The sequence below is a fragment of the Medicago truncatula genome, chromosome 5 (assembly GCF_003473485.1).
Source record: "Medicago truncatula cultivar Jemalong A17 chromosome 5, MtrunA17r5.0-ANR, whole genome shotgun sequence".
Classification (NCBI taxonomy): Eukaryota; Viridiplantae; Streptophyta; class Magnoliopsida; order Fabales; family Fabaceae; genus Medicago; species Medicago truncatula.
Genome location: NC_053046.1, coordinates 31,611,989 through 31,628,791, shown reverse-complemented (window position 1 = coordinate 31,628,791; position 16,803 = coordinate 31,611,989). Strand labels below are relative to the sequence as shown.

Below are 16,803 nucleotides of genomic sequence, written 5' to 3'. Positions count from 1 at the left end.
ATAAATGTAAAATGACATAAAGGGTATTCTTAATTCATAATAAAAATTATATCATTAATTTAAGTATTTGTAATTTTGTAAACTAATTTTTCTTTAAAAAAATACTTTAAATTTATTAATTTAATATATCCTATGTATTATAAATTAAATTAAATTTTATTCACTAAAATTTTATTTTATATTTATTATCATTTAAGTGTTTCCACTTTATAAAAAAAATAACATTTACCTCAAAAACAAAAAAAAAAAGGTAGCACTAATAGAGTAATACTAATAACAGAGAATAAAGAAAATAACACTTACCTCAAAAAAAAAAAAAGTAACACTAATAGAATAATAGTATTTTGTTTCGTAAAAAAAAAACAAAGGTATATATTTTTTCAAAAAAAAAAAAAAAAGGTCAGCTGATATATATACAAAAATTGGAATAACGGGATAGTAGTCTTTATTACGTAGTTTATTATAAAAATTATAATGGATAAAAATACAATTTAAATGAAATAATAAGGGTAAAATTGGAAGAAAAAGTGAGAAGCTATAAGCTATAAGCTCAAACGCTACTTGGAATAGCTTCTGAAAAATAGCTTATAAGCTCGTGAAATAAGCTATAAGCTCATGGTGAAAAAGTGTTACCAAACAGAGCTTTTTTTGTCAAACGAGCTTATAAGCTATAAGCTAAAAGCTAAAAACTCTTTTTTTGGGTTAACTAAACAGACCGGTACTAACTTTGAATTTAAGGGTCTAATAGTGAAAAGTATGCGAGAGTTGGGGTGAAGCATTAGAATTTAGTAGGGGTGTGATGGGTACATGGTATTATTGTGAAGAAAAATAAATCTAAAGACTAAAATCATTTGTGCACCATATTTTTAATTTGTCACACCTGTTGTTTTGCTTATATTTTGAGACAAATAAAAAGCTTTTTTTTCCAATAATTTGGGATGGAGGGAGTAGCCCTTTATTTATAAGAGGTGTATATAATAACTCATATTTACCAGTAAAATTGTATAATCTCATATTTATCAGGAATTTTTTATATCATTTAGATTCAACAAAGTTATTTTTTTCCAAGCAAAATATGCCCTGTCTCAAACTAGTAGGAGTAGAAGGCTAAATATAGGGGTGTGGAATAAATTCTTTAGGCACCTATGAATTGTTCATATGCACCTTGAACTTCCGAAAATACCTCTAGCAGTAATTAATTATCGTTTGGTTGATTAATGATAGTTTTTTTTGACAAAAATAAAATGATATTCATTCATTTAAATCGAGATATTAAATCATTCAACACCGCTAAAAACGTAAAGGATGAATCTGCGAACATACTCAGAACATCCAAGTTAATAGCATATAACGGCATAATGCCTACAAAAATATATGATAAAATTAAAGTGACCAGAATATCCATGGCATCCAGATCTGCAATGTTGACGCCCATACTTTTAATTTGTGCACCATACTTTTAATTTGTCACACTTGTTGTTTTGCTTATATTTTGAGACAAACAAAGAGTTTTTTTTTTCTTCCAATAATTGGGGATGGAGGGAGTATCCCTTTATTTATAAGAGGTGTATATAATAACTCATATTTACCAGTAAAACTGTATAATCTCATATTTATCAGGAATTTTTTATATCATTTATATTCAACAAAGTTATTTTTTTCCAAGCAAAATATAGGGGTGTGGAATAAATTCTTCACATGGTTGTATTAAGACCCACTTGTTCATTGTCCGTTGAATACACTTTGTTTTCCGAAAATTGCTCTTTAGCACCTATGAATTGTTCATATGCACCTTGAACGTTCGAAAATAGCTCTAGCAGTAATTAATTATTGTTTGGTTGATTAATGATAGTTTTTTTTATTGTTTGACAAAAACAAAATGATATTCATTTATTTAAATCGAGAGACTATATCATTCAACACCGCTAAAAACGTAAAGAATGAATCTGCGAACATACTCACAACATCCAAGTTAATAGCATATATAACAGCATAATGCCTACAAAAATATATGATAAAATTAAAGTGGCCGGAATATCCATGGCCTCCAGATCTGCAACGTTGACGCCCAAATCTTTGATTGAATAATCAATCTTCAATATGAATCAAATAAACACCGCAAGAAGACGGAAAATCAAACAGCGCCGCACAAGACGACGAACAACAAACCACCACACTTAGATGATGAAATCATAAAGAAAAAACCTAGATCTATGTGAAAATCACTTATTTAGATTGAAATATAGAGAAAACGTTAATTACTGTTTCAGGAACAAAAGTTATTTTCCGTTTCTAGGAATGACAATTTAGGTCAAATGCATCTAAAAGTCATTTAAGTTTTTCGTTTTTTCCAAAGTGGTCCTTTAAGTTTCAAAAGTTCCAAACAAGTCCTTTAAGTTTCAAAAGTCCCAAACAAGTCCTTTTAGTTTTTGAATCGTTTCAAACAAGTCCTTTTAAAGGATGATGGTGATGATTCAGATGATAGCAACAAAGAGCATTATCCACCATTTGTCATGCCTAAAAAGATGACTAATTTTAAGTGGGTGCTAGGAGCCAGATTTGGTACCAAAGATGAGTTGAAGGAAGCAATTACCAACTATGCTATCTACAATAGGACTTGTTTGAAACGATTCAAAAACTAAAAGGACTTGTTTGAGACTTTTGAAACTTAAAAGGACCACTTTGTCTTTAATTATGAATTTTATTCCCCATAATTATGAATTTCTTAAACAATTTATAATTAATTTGTCTCTCGTTTAAAAACTGAAAAAATTCATTATGTTCTGACCATGCCTACAAAATTAGGGAATAAAATTTGACATGTGAGTCGCTTAATAGAAACAAAATTTCAATTTTGCACGTTTTAGTTGGAAAACAAAAATAAATTGAAACTTCTTCTAAACGCTATGAAACTTTGTAGATCCTTTTTGTGTATTTTTATAGATGCCTCTACAAATAGTGAGCTCACAATTTGATTTATAGGTTGAGATTTTCATTCTTGTTTTTTGAGCTTTTGACGCTTTAAAAATTCATAATTAAGTTGTTGCTTATCGAAAATTTCTAATTTTTTCTGTCAGTTCATATTTTAACTTTCTTAACATGCCTCTAAAAAATCATGAAAAAATTAAATCTTTAGGTTGCTTTTTTGGACTTTACGTATATCACATGATCATAAATAATAAGAATCTCGAATTACAGGGTTAGAATATGTGATTTTTATTTAACAACGTCATTTTGAGACTTCGTTTATATTACATGTCAATTTCAATAATTAACCCTAAAAATAATAATAATATAGGTGTGTAGATAAAATAGAGTGTCAATTTAGTTTGGAATAATTGATAATTGAATTCAAACCGAATTTTACAAGGACTTGAATTTGAATCTCTCTGTTGATGTGATAATTTCATTGTTGGATAAATGTAAGTACATTTGTTAGCATTTTGAGTTTTTTTTTTTTTTGCTTCTCAAGAAAGTTGATGATGCCACTTGTTTCTCAAAAGAGTAGAAAAACAATGCGGTTTTCTTGCTTGACAATACATATTTCATAAGGCCATTTCATGATGTGGAAGACAAACAAAGTGATTGTTTCACTTTGTTTGCTTATTTTTTTGGCAATTGTCCGCAAAGTTGTTTCTTGAAGTGTTAGACAAGCAGAGTGATACCCATATATAAAAGGCTCCAGTTTTTAGTTCTAACAATGAGGTGGGAGTGAGGCAAAGTAGGCCTTATCAAGCAAATTAAGATACATAAATATTGTTTCTTTTGGAATAGATTTTAGGGTTGGAAAATACTTGTGTACACCTAGAGAATAAATCATTGAGTCTTTTGACCACATCAAGAGATTCAGACAAAGGATAAAAATTATGACCGTCATTGTTGATGTTAATTTCTTGTAATTTTTTTTGTTTCTCTTTTTAAAGAATTAAATGTATGTCAAATTTAAACTTAACCAAATGAGCAAATATTAATGTGAATTTTGATCTGAATTCACAACATTAAAACTTCTAAAAAAATTCCTGATCATGGTTAGTATATGAAACCCAATCAACATATTCTCAATAAAAAAAATTAAGGAAAATGGTGTGACCCAATAAATAAATAAGAGTGCTATAACTAACAATTCTCTTGCCACGTTTTTTTTTTTTGGCTAAAACTCTCTTGCCACATTATCATCCATCTCTTTAAATTGTCCCTTCCTATTGATTCAATAATATCACCATTTCTTCAATTGAAGCATAGATAAGGTGGTCCATTATCTACTTTTAAACCCCTAAAATGCAAAAATTAAGTTTAACTTTTTAGACAAGTAAGTTGAACATGAACCAAAAACCAAACCATATTCAATCCTTCAAAATACATGTCACTCTCACTAACCTATCTTGTTATAATTACATACGCAACTTCGTGTCGCCGCACACTAAATTATTCGATTGATGTCACTCTTTTGTGCTTTCATTTTCAAAGCCAGCATGATTCATTTTGGATCTTAGTCACCCCATGTTAGCTGTGATATTTTTTTTAGTTATTATATTTATGTATCTAATTATGGTTGTGACGATATTCTCAAAGAAAAATCATATACAAAGATAAAGTGGGGGAAAAGAAGGTTTTGTTTTATTGTTGATTTTTAAAATGTATTGTTGTTAATTGTTTTTGTTGTTGTCTATACCTACAACGTTTTCATGTCCCCCACATTTGATGTCATCCATTGTGGAAAATGAATATGATAAAATGAGAAATGTGAAATTTTTTTTTAAAGAAAAAAATGTTAAGAAGTTGTTCGTGTAACTTGTTAAAGAATCAAATATAATAAAAATATTTTAAAATATATGTAGTCGATATTTTAAAAGTGTAAAAGAAGTTTGTTAATAAATGTTTCAAAGACATTAGTTAACATCATCAGTTAAAGTCATAAACACCGTTTAGCTTAAGATGTTAGACTCTCATGATACATTCACATTTAGTGTTGGATGATGTATCAAATAGAATTATAAAAAGACATTATGAATTGATTGAATGTTTCTATATGTAGAAAAAAGATTTTGAATTACATCATCGATTTATATAAAGAGTATAATCATAGTTTTATCCGTTTATTCTTGACATGTTCTACTTGACAACAAATTGCTATCGCTGTTGTTACTTCTAGCATCACGTATGCTTTCAATTAAAATTTGGCAACTTGAATTCCTCTCCCTTTTCTACAATTTTGATTCTTGACTTATTGCCTATTAGGGTGTGTTTGAAGTAAATAGGTTGGTTAATTTAAATTCTTATTTAATAGGTTTTTTAAGGAGGTCAATCATCAAAGTCTTCCCTAAAAAAAAGTCATATCAAAGTCTAAGTACTCATCTGAAAACTTGTATGACCTAACACATCCGAAGACTTTTTTCAGAGAAATCCGTTATAACTAAATGTGGGTTTCGATTCAACTTTTTTCTTATACTTGTCGAGACGGGATGGGGGTATTGTTATCCCGCCCCTCCTTAAACACAAGGTCTCCTTGCTAGCACATTTTTAAAAGAGAAATAATATTTGTACAACTATTTTTCGACAATTTTTTTTTGACAAATTTCTCTCTCATATTATTATTATTATGTTTTTACTTTCTCTCTATTGCCTTAACTTTATCGAGTACAAGTTAGAGCGACCTTTAATTTATTATGAAACATTCACCACCTTTAATTTATTATATGAAACATTTGTCAAAATATAAATCTTTTTCCCTCCGTCGATCTATGATTGACAAATCTACTTTACTTCACAAATTGTAGCATTCAGTTGAAGTTTTGCAACAAGAATGCATTCATTCATGGTTGAAAAGCTGCATCTGTAGCTTCCAAGAAATAAAACTTAAATGAAGTAATTATCCATAAAAAAAATGTTTCCAAAATAAAAACGACAAACTTGAATGTATAACGCACCTACAGCATCTATACACGTGGTTGTTAGGATGTGCTTGGGGGTGCCATATCTTAGCCAAAGCAAACAATGAACAATGTAATAATTTAGTCATAAAATATATGTTTGATCTTTTTCGTGGAATTCAATTTTTTAAGCAAATGAATAAGCTTATGGATCTTTCTTCATCCTTCCCATGATGGAAGAAATAATTTATAGAATATCACCCACTAACACAACAATGTCTTTTAATTATAATGTCATGGGAGGATTGTGATTAATTGATAAAGGGATAACCTTAAACAAAGATATATTATATTATAGTTATATAATAGCATTTGCCTAATCCTATTCCTAGTCACATATCAAATCATAAGAGGGAATCATATCATGTGCAAAAGATAAGATGAGGCTTGGATATGCCTATGAATTATGAAACATGATAAAGGTGATAATTTATGAGAAAAAATTGATTTTATTTTTATTTTTTTCAAGCGAAAAATTTATCCGTAATGGTAACCAGTGCCCTAAAGGAGGGCACTGGTTAACCATTCAAAACAAACAAGTTTTCATGAAAAAATTATGTAATCATTACTTGATCAAAAGTAACATCTTATATTTTTAAGACAAAATTTCTATTTGTAGATTCTTTAACCAATACTCTAAGGGCACTGGTTAGCGAGATCCAAAGAATAAAATACATAAACCTGAGGTGATATAAATCAAATTCAAGAAAAAAAAAATGATAAAAAAGGTAAAACAAGAAAAGGAAAAACAGGAAATTGGGTTTATATTATAAGAACCCCCAAGAGCATATCATGAGCAACTAGAAAGCTCCTGAAATCTTTGAACAATCCCTTGAACCCAGCTATGCATTCACTGAATCGTTTACATTTATACATCGGAAGCACTATCGTTGAGATTAAGGATGGTTACTAAAATTTGAGGTTGTTCTTCCTTGGATACATAGGCAGAAACATAATACTCCATTCATTTCAAAATATAAGTAAAAATGAGTCAACATATGTTGATGTATTTGATATAAATTTTGAATCAAATACATTGACTTTTGTTGATCAAATTTTACTTATATTTTAGTACGAAGGAGTACATTCTAAATGTGCATAAACATGCTTCCACCCCATGGTTCATGATTCCAACAAATAATTTACCAAGTTAGGACAGACCTCAAGGTTAAAAAAGTTAACTACTTACCAGTTGAGTTAGCCTTCATTGACTTCATTCTTATTTCTTTTATTGCCAACAATTGTTATGATAGAAATAAAATTATTGTTTAATTGCATGTTTTTTTTATGCCGGTCCCTTATGTTATTGATGTGAGCATAAGTTTGTCGTTTCTGTCAAATTTTGAATTAACCCTTTTAAAACAAGTGTAATTTTTGCAATTATATATTTTCTTATAATAACAAGTGTTTAATTATTATACACCACTCTTTTTTAAAAAAAAATCGGGAAGGAGAAATTTTTATTAATTCAAGTAATATTGATGGTCATTTTACAAGCTATCCCCAAAAGGATTTCTACTCAACACCTTTCTCAAATATAAAAAAATAAATATATAACTCATTTAATGGTCTCAAATATAAACAAAACTTAACTTACTTTACTTAACACATACTTAACACTATTACTTAGAGCTGAAAAGGAGAATACTTAATTTTCTTAATAAGTGTGAAAATAGTTATTTATGCTCATATAAAATCGAAAGATGTATTATGTAAAACAATTTATACTATTAGAAAATATCACATAATCATGTATGAAACACCATCATTCAGTGTCACTTTACCCTTGTATCTAAGGGGTGTGCATAAAAACTGGAAAATTGTTGCGCTCCCACATCAAAGTTTGCTATAAAATATCATGAAATGACGAATATAACCTCATCAACAATTAATTACTTCCGATTAAGTTTCAACAACGGTTAACACACCATCAATTAGCTTTCAACGACAATTAACTGCCATTGCGCATGGATACTGTTGATTACAAAAACCTACTCCTACTTACTGTTCCATCATCACCTATTTTCCCCTTCCATCAAATAAGTTATTATTTACACCTACTATTGCACTTTTGTTGAATTTCGAACATTCGTGTAATTTTAACGAAATGTCGAATTGATTTAATTTTGGTCAATTGTACAAAATTATGTATTGTTCTTGCTTGTGAGTGATTATAATTGGTTTAAAGGTTGTACTACCTCTGGATTGTTGTTTTTTTGAATTACAGGTAATAAAGAAACTGAATTTTGGTTGATTCTTAAAACAGAACATGTTGTGTGAATGCTTGATTGCAAGTTGCAACGGTATTTAACTACCGTTGAAAGCCAACTGACGGAGAGAGTTAACTGCTGTTAAAACCTAACCGACGGCAGTTAACCGCCGATGAGGTAATGTTTCATAGCAATTTCATTTTAACTGATCCAGTCCATTTTGACAAAACTTAAAACGGGTCGGTTACCATTGAGTTAACCGGTTATTATCCATTATCCATTAACCTTCACAATTTCCATACACCGTATTCTCCTTTCAGTCTCACAGCCGCTGTCGTCACCGAACCGCCGCAATAAACAAAACATTGCCGGGAACCGCCGTCGGAGTTGATCGTCGCCGGCAGCTGAGATTTTTTGTATAAGGTATATGAAAGAACTTGTTATTATCACTGAACACCAAACTTCAAATTTAGTTTCTTTGTTGTTTAATTTGAATACCCTTTTTTGATTTTTTTATGTAGATGAAGGTTAAGAAACAAAAGAGACATAGGAAGAGTTTAACGTTTTACACTGCATGTTTTGGTTTTCGAAAACCTTACAAAGTTCTATGTGATGGAACATTTGTTAATCACCTTATTGTCAATCGTATAACACCTGCTGATACTGCTCTTGCCAATATTCTTAGTGCCACTGTCAAGCTCTACACAACAAGGTTTTTGTTTTTATTTTGTTTTGTTTTGTTTTGGGTGCTTTTGTTTTTGTTTTGATTTTTTTTTTCGTGTTGTTGATTTGAGTTTTGGATTGTGGTGATGTAGATGTGTTGTTGCTGAATTGAAACGGCTTGGGAAGTCGTATTCAGAGGCTCTTGATGCAGCGAATGATCTTATAATTGCAAGGTATACACACTTCTTACTGCTGTTTGAATTGACTTGTGTATTTGAGCTTATCTAGTGATATAGGCACTGGTGAGACTGTTTAGGAGACTTTACGAAAACAATTTAACGTTATTTATACTTTTGTTATGGAAATAGGTTATGCATAAGCGTTTATCATGATAAGTGTTTATGCTATAAGCTGCAAATTAAGTTGGTTATCCAAACAGAGCCTAGTTGTTTAACAAACTTTTCCTGTGTCATTAAGATAGATGTGCATGATGAATGATACCGGATTGAGTAGGCTGAGACCCTTTAAATGTAAATTTATTATACTAATTTTATTTAAGAGAGGGGTCAAATGGGCTGGTTCCGAATAATTCGGTCAGCATGTTTGGGTGATGTAGTTTTGGAAGGCTTGGTTAGGTTAGTGTTGTTAAATGGTGGCCACTGGCAATATCGGAGTTTTTGACAATCCCCATAGGCAATTTGTAAAGGGGTTCCTGCCATGGCTGCACCGTAGGCTGCAATGGCATCTTTATATGATAAATTTCTGCCCTTTTTCTATATTCCACCATTATCAACACTATATTAGGTTGAGAAAACACAAATTTGAAGAAAGTGGGTCTGTCTAATTCAGTCCAATAAGTTTTTGTTAGACACAAAGCAACACCTCCTTTTGCCTCAATGAAGAAACAACTTTGAAGTTTCAGAAGAATTTAAGCGTTTTAAATCCTTTAGGTTTTCATTTACTCTTGTTGCTCATATTTGAAGTTCTTTCTAATTTTTTTCTGCCCCTTATATTGTTATTTGGCAAGAAAGCCACCTTTAGCTCCTCGCCCAATTGATTAATCATCAGTATCTAATATTGCGGATCACCCAAATCACTAGTGTACTTACTTTGTTACCCTCATTGAGATCTGTTATAAATGATATAATTGCATTGAGAATTGATATTTATAGACCCAAATATGTATAGAACTGACCTTGACATTCCTACTCTGAATCACTTTTCTGGCCGACTGAAATGACATGTTAAAAGGCTGCCTAATGTGAAGAATCGAAGCTGTTAACTTTTTAAGTCTTAATAATCAGTATCTAATATTTGATTAGTCCACTAGACTGGAAAGGATTGTTGTTTTGGGTTGAGATATTTGAGCACAAGTATTGCTGTGGTGATGGTTTTATAATTTGATCTAAATTCCAATTTGCAGATGCGAGCATGATAAATGTGTGAGGGCCGATTCCTGCATCATGGAGGTTGTTGGAGAAAATAATTCCGAGCACTTCTTTGTTGCTAGTCAGGACACTGACCTACGGAAGAAGTTGGAAGAGGTTGGAATATTTTTTTTGTAATGTTGATTGTACCAATTCAATATGTTGCTGTCACTTTGTAAACATGATAAAATGTTATTTGCATTAATGGCATGTTCTGTGTCACAGTGCCACTGAACTTCTGCGTATTTACGTCTAAAATATGTTGACTTTGTGTAAATTTGTCCCATTGTACATATGTTTAGTCTTTATCCGCTTGTTGCAGGTACCTGGTGTGCCCCTCATATTTGGTCTCAGAAATGCTCTTTTCCTCGAATCTCCATCTGCATTTCAGAAGGAGTATGTCAAAACTTCTGAAGAAAGACGATTGCATATGACCGATAAAGAGTACCAGATATTTAAGGATAGGGCTATGAAGAAACTGGCTGATGGTGAAGCTGATAATTCCAATGCTGAAATAGTGGAAAACAATGATTTAGGAGATTCGATTGCAAGTGCACAGGCAATAAAAAGAAGCATAATTTCAAGGAATCAGAATGGCGTCAGGGATAAACCTCAATTCAAGAGAAGAAAAGCAAAGGTTATATTTTAATTTTGTGCTGCGTCTTTTTTCTTGATTGGTTATTGATTTTCACATGTCTAAACATAGATAGGCTTATAGCTTACCATTTTGTTTGTAGCTGATAGAGGTAATGAGAGAAACATATAGGAAATTTAGAAACCAAAGGAAATGATATAACTTGAGAAAGATGGTCTATTATTCTGTGATATCTTAGCTGATTATAACAGTAACTATGTAACTGAATATTTTAGGGACATAATGCTGACAGAACTAAAAGACTCCAGCTTACACTACCACATGGAAGTGACTGTTAACTAACTGACAGTATTCTTTTGTTGATAAAACAAGCTGGTAGCAGCCAATTAGAAATTAATTTGTTCATACAGACTTGATATATTTTTGCCACAAATTAATTTCTTTTTCTCTCCCCCTCTCTTACCTGCAGCACTTGATGCACTTTGATAATATAGTTATATGGCCGTGTATTTTGGATTTTGGCTTTGAGTGTTCAAAATTTTCTATAACTTGAACGGTTTAGTAAAATAAAGAGCTATGGTTTTCTCTCCCTCCATTTACTCTATGTTATCCTACGATAATTTTGTAAAAATGAAAATATGGTCATGTTAATGGGTATTAGGAGGGTAACTATAAAATTTGTTGCATTTGGAAAACATTTGATGGGTCAAATAGTTTTAAGAACATTTATTGATCATGATGTCCCAGAGGTAGATTTTTCTGCAGATGTATTATGTTTTGATTTTAAGTTGTGTTCTATGATGTTTCCTTGAAACTTAACAAATATAAACATGTTCACATGTATGCTGGGATGATTCATATTAATTTATTGTTTCCAACAGTTCCCCTATAAAACAGAACAGTTATTGCATTGATTATGGTGTAATTTGATCTATGTAGCCAACCATACTTAGTGGGATACTATTTGGTTGTTGTTGTAACAGTTGTATTGCGTCACTTTTTGATGATATTGCTATGAACTTTGCAGGGTCCAAACCCACTTTCGTGCAAGAAGAAGAAAAGTCGTGAAAACCAAAATAATCCTACAAAGGTAGGGTTGTTGGCAAAATTTAAATGTTTCTTCAATTTGAACTTGAAAACACTAATCTGTTAACTTTTCTTCAATTTGTCATGACTCTTAAAATTGCAAATTAAGGCTGCTTATGATAGGCCGACAATAGTTCCAAGCCGAACCCTTCTGCTAACCATGTCTTTTTTAGAATACCGTCTAACCTGAAAAACTGAATTCTGTAATGCTAGTTTTCTTTTCAATTTAAGATAGCGTTGGCTGTTGCAACTGCGCAAAACAGTTTAGATGCTATATACTTAGCTGTTCTGGTTTTGTTTATGCATGCATATTAAACAAATTCCAAACCCCTTAGTTTAGTTCAGCTATTTTATAGTATATAGCATATTTTAAATGTGTCTTATCTGCTGGAACTTATATTTTGCATGCTTCTTACTGATCTGTTAGATGTTTCCTTTACTTGACTCTTACGCAGGAAACCAAAGGAGACAACACAGTGAAGAGAAGCAGGAAAAGGAAGAGGTCGCGGAAAGGACAAAAATCAACAGAAACAGAGAGTTAAGTAGGTCATTAGTTATATGGATTAGCTCCTCGAATGAGTTTAGAGAGAATGCCAAATTTTAATTTATGTTGGCATGGCACGGGAAAGTACACTAGTTGTATTTTGTAATTTTATCATACTATGTTTCTATTTGGCCATTATTGATTTTTATCAAAGTTATCGGTAATGTTGAGTATCATCAATGCTAAGTTTGTAAGGAACTTTAGATTCCATTACTAGTTACTACTGTCTGAGTGTTCATCACAGTGACACATTATAATTAAGCAGCTCATATATTTTAATTTTAACAGTAAGAAGGATTTTATGAAACCCTTCGATGCTGTATTTATGCCATATGATTATGAAATTACACAACATTTTAGTCGTTTATCACGTTGATATACTTGGATAAGTAACTTAATCTGCTGTTCATGGTAAACACTTGTGTAAAAAATATTCTTACAACAAAGATAAAATAAAGTTAATTTACTTTGTATAAGTCATAACTGTTATCATAATTTTTCTTAGAGTTTATGAAAGTAAACTGAACAAATAAATTCAAATAAGTCAATTTAAACTGGCAGATAGATGATAGAAAAATCATCAAATTTCTTAAGTATCTTGTTTATTTTATATAAACCGACGTAAACCAACACATGTTGGGTGTCGCAGACCGACGTACACCTCAAATATGATTACCTCATATAGAGAGAACCTATTAGACAATTACGTACCTAATGTTCAAAAACAAACTTCTCAAAATTATATATGTAATTCAGTTGAGTTCAATAATGCTGCGAAGTTTTTTATTTGATTTCTATTTTAACTTTATATTGGTGCTTACAAGTAATTGTATTCCATTAATTGATTTGAGAGTGAACTAAACTAACATTTCTATTATTGTATATAAACAGTATGCTGTATGCAACTATATGAATTGAGGAGGTTGAGAAAGTCTTTATCAATCAAAATCTTCACTTATGTGGATTAGGAAATAATGAAAATAAAAATTGATAAACGACCTAACAGAGCTACCAAAAGTCATAAACCAAACTTGTAAGGCATAAACCATGTTAAATTGTCATGAAGTGAAGTATCAAAAGAACTCTATGTAACCTCTAAAAGCCACTAAGATTTGGATGCTAAAAATCGATATCGTATTCAGAAACAAAGTTAACCATCAGATTATGACTTAATTCTGTGGACAGGGACTTCGTAGGGTTTTGAAGGCCCCAAGTTTTTTTTTTTTTGCTCAGCTTAATATTTTTAATTTCATTTTTATTGTTGATATTAGTTTTATTGTCTAAGAGAAGAAACTAATCTGGAGGATACTGCATCCCATAACATCAAACTAAAGCTTAACCTCTAGTTTTTAAAGATTGTTCAGCCAAATATCGAATTCGAAATTCCCTATCAGTTCGTTTTTAACTAAAATTTATTAATCACTTGAATCTTGCATGTCATTCATTAAATTTATAACAATTATTAACAATTTTATTTTATTTTTCTTCATAAATCAAACATGGGTGATCCTCAATTTTTGTCCACCATGAAAACAAATTAAAGGACACCCACTTGTCAATCAATTATAGTCCTCCACTTATTTTATACGAACTAGAACCTCAAACTTAGATTAACTATACACATGCAAACATAAATGAGCCCTAAGATCTGCCTAAAAGCCAAGCCACAAAACCCATCGAACTTAATTGCACATGATGTAATGCACACGGGCCTCATGTTCATATATCTCAAATTTAAGCCATGTTTATGTTGATTAGAAAAAGAAAAAAAAGATCTAGTGTGAGCATAAAATAGCTCAACCATATATAATTGGTTAAAAATTATATAAAGAACCCTAATGTAAATAAATTAAATAATACACTTGACGTAAAGTTATGGGGAATTGGGGATCCATTCATTCATTCATTCATATGAATTAAAATTAAGTAGATTCACGTTTCTTTTCTTTCTTCGACAAGTAAAAGCATTACATTGCAAGGAACATAACACAACTTAGAAAACTAACTTTTCTATTTCTGTTAAATTTTTTACTTGAAAAGAAATAATATAGAACCTAATTTAATGGGTCAGTTAAGGTTATTATCATTTTCCACATGGAAACGTAAATATGAATCACTGAACTAGAAAATGGTTGAGATTTGATATTGAAAGATTTCAGAAAAGTAGTGGGACTAAAATACATGCGTGTGTTTTTTGTTGCATGTGATATTTTGATAAGCGTATAGAAGAGGTTTATCTGTACTGATATCCAATTTTCGGGTTGCATGCAGTTTTTGGACAGACAACTACTTCATTGGCTTCATATATACTTGTCTCATAATCGATCATTCATCCCATGCTTGTCTGCCAGGATAAATTATTATTAGCAACATATAAAATATTCTATTTATATTATAAATATAACACAAATAATTAAAGAAAAATAAACGATTTTGATTGTCATCAAGTAACTCTACCCATATTTTATCAGACATATATGATTTGACACAACCGATGAGAGAGCAACTATGAGAGGCCTGCACTATCCTCATCATCTTTAGGTTCATAGATTAGGTTTCACAGTATTTCTAAACGTCTTAGTGATAAAGTTTTAATAGTTAAACGATTCAAGATAGAGATCTCTTATTGAACTTATTAAATCGTCAAACCCATCACGGTCCATTTATAATCAAATTATTTATCCATAATTAGTGCTCAATAACAATTGACCATATTTTTTGGTAAAATAATTGACCATATTTTATATTAGTAATAATTATAAATAATTCGACGCCAATTATGCACATATCATGTTTCTGGACTCAATCCCATCCTATTGTTGTTTAAAAAACTACTAGTTAATACAAAATATTAAAATAAGTTATTTAACTAAGTCTTAAGCTTAATAACAATACTAAATCTTTAACTAAGAAAAAGAAAAAAGACCAATGCCATATTTACCGGACAAGGTTAATGAGCTTGTAATCTTTGGGCATGAAAATATTGAGATATATTAAGACCCCTAAACAAAATTATCGATCACAAGTGGTTTTGGATTATACTATGAGGAAAATGTTGTACATTTACTAAATCTTTGTATCTAATGAAACATCTGAGAAGTTATAATAATTCAAGAGTAACGTGGAGTATTAACTTAGAAAAAGTATTTAATATCCTTAATAGCACCAAAATATTAAAATGTCTTTGATGATGTGTGTAGCTGAAGCTCCGATACTTCAAAATGGATGACGTACCGTATCCCCTGCGTATCCTGCACCGATACCTGCCTGATACTTCCCGATACGTATCAGGAGAGTATCCGAAGATTAAATTTTATTTTAAAAAAAATAATTATCCGATACTTCCCGATACACGTACCAGGAGAGTATTCAATAATTATTCTGCACCGATATCTGCCCTGATATTTCCCAATTAATGTTAACTAAAATAACTTAACTCCTGAGTAGTGATGTGTTCTTTTTTGAATATAGTGCTTTTTTTGGATCGATATAGTATAACACTAACAATGTTCATTTTGGATATAGTATAGCACTAATGGTGTTTTTTTTTTTTTTGTGGATATATTGTGTTTCTAATTGACTAATCATCACTCTCTTAATCGTCAATATTATTTATATTTATGTTGATGTGCTAGGAGCCTATGACCGGTTTCTTTTGCTTGTTAATATATTTGCATATTAAAAAAAATGGTTATAACTATATTGTACATTTAATTATATAATTTTTTTATTAACGTATCCCAACCGTATCGTATCTTGATTTTTAATTTTTTTCTGTATCGACGTATCGGTGCAGTATCGTATCTGGTATCCGGGTTTCACAGGTGTAGAGTGTGAAACCAGAAGCATGACTAGATATGTAACTTCATTACTAAATCTCTGATGATTACACTATAGTAGAAAAACATTAAAATGTCTTTGATGATTTACATTGTAGTCATATTTTTTTCTACAATGTTAATGATGTGTGCAAGTGAATTTTATTTGCATAATAAAAAATTATAATAGATTCAATAGTCCACATCATAAAAAACATTCACTTGAATTACATACACTTGTATGTATAGTTATTACTTAAAATTAGCAATTCCTTGTCTACACCATTTACAAACGAAATGCATATAAATTAACATGTAAATATTGTGTACTTCTAGAGTATTAGTATCAATATATGTTACATGTTAATATTTAATTTAATTATCATTAACTATAACCTATTAGTTAGCCTGCTTATTAGTATTCTATTCAATTGTATTTATACATGTTGATTAGTCTTCTCTTTATTTTAGTGTATAAATAAACCTGTCATGTACTTTTACACACAGATCAATGAGAATTATATATCACT

At 30.5% G+C, this 16,803-nt stretch overlaps 1 protein-coding gene across 1 annotated transcript; it reads left to right on the top strand.

Annotated features, from left to right (window-relative positions):
• Positions 1 to 8,395: 8,395 nt before the first annotated feature.
• On the top strand, positions 8,396 to 12,788 carry LOC11426314 (rRNA-processing protein UTP23 homolog). The gene is made up of 7 exons (XM_024783422.2): positions 8,396 to 8,563; positions 8,662 to 8,852; positions 8,956 to 9,036; positions 10,227 to 10,347; positions 10,553 to 10,867; positions 11,853 to 11,915; positions 12,367 to 12,788. The coding sequence occupies exons 2-7, from the start codon at positions 8,662 to 8,664 to the stop codon at positions 12,451 to 12,453; spliced, it is 858 nt and encodes a 285-aa protein (XP_024639190.1). The 5' UTR covers positions 8,396 to 8,563; the 3' UTR covers positions 12,454 to 12,788.
• Positions 12,789 to 16,803: the final 4,015 nt, after the last annotated feature.

Excerpts from the sequence above, each read along its gene's own strand:
- LOC11426314 (XM_024783422.2), top strand. The coding sequence starts at position 8,662 with ATGAAGGTTAAGAAACAAAAGAGACATAGGAAGAGTTTAACGTTTTAC. Across the intron at positions 9,037-10,226 it reads AATGATCTTATAATTGCAAG|ATGCGAGCATGATAAATGTG; the intron begins GTATACACACTT and ends TCCAATTTGCAG. Across the intron at positions 10,348-10,552 it reads TACGGAAGAAGTTGGAAGAG|GTACCTGGTGTGCCCCTCAT; the intron begins GTTGGAATATTT and ends CGCTTGTTGCAG.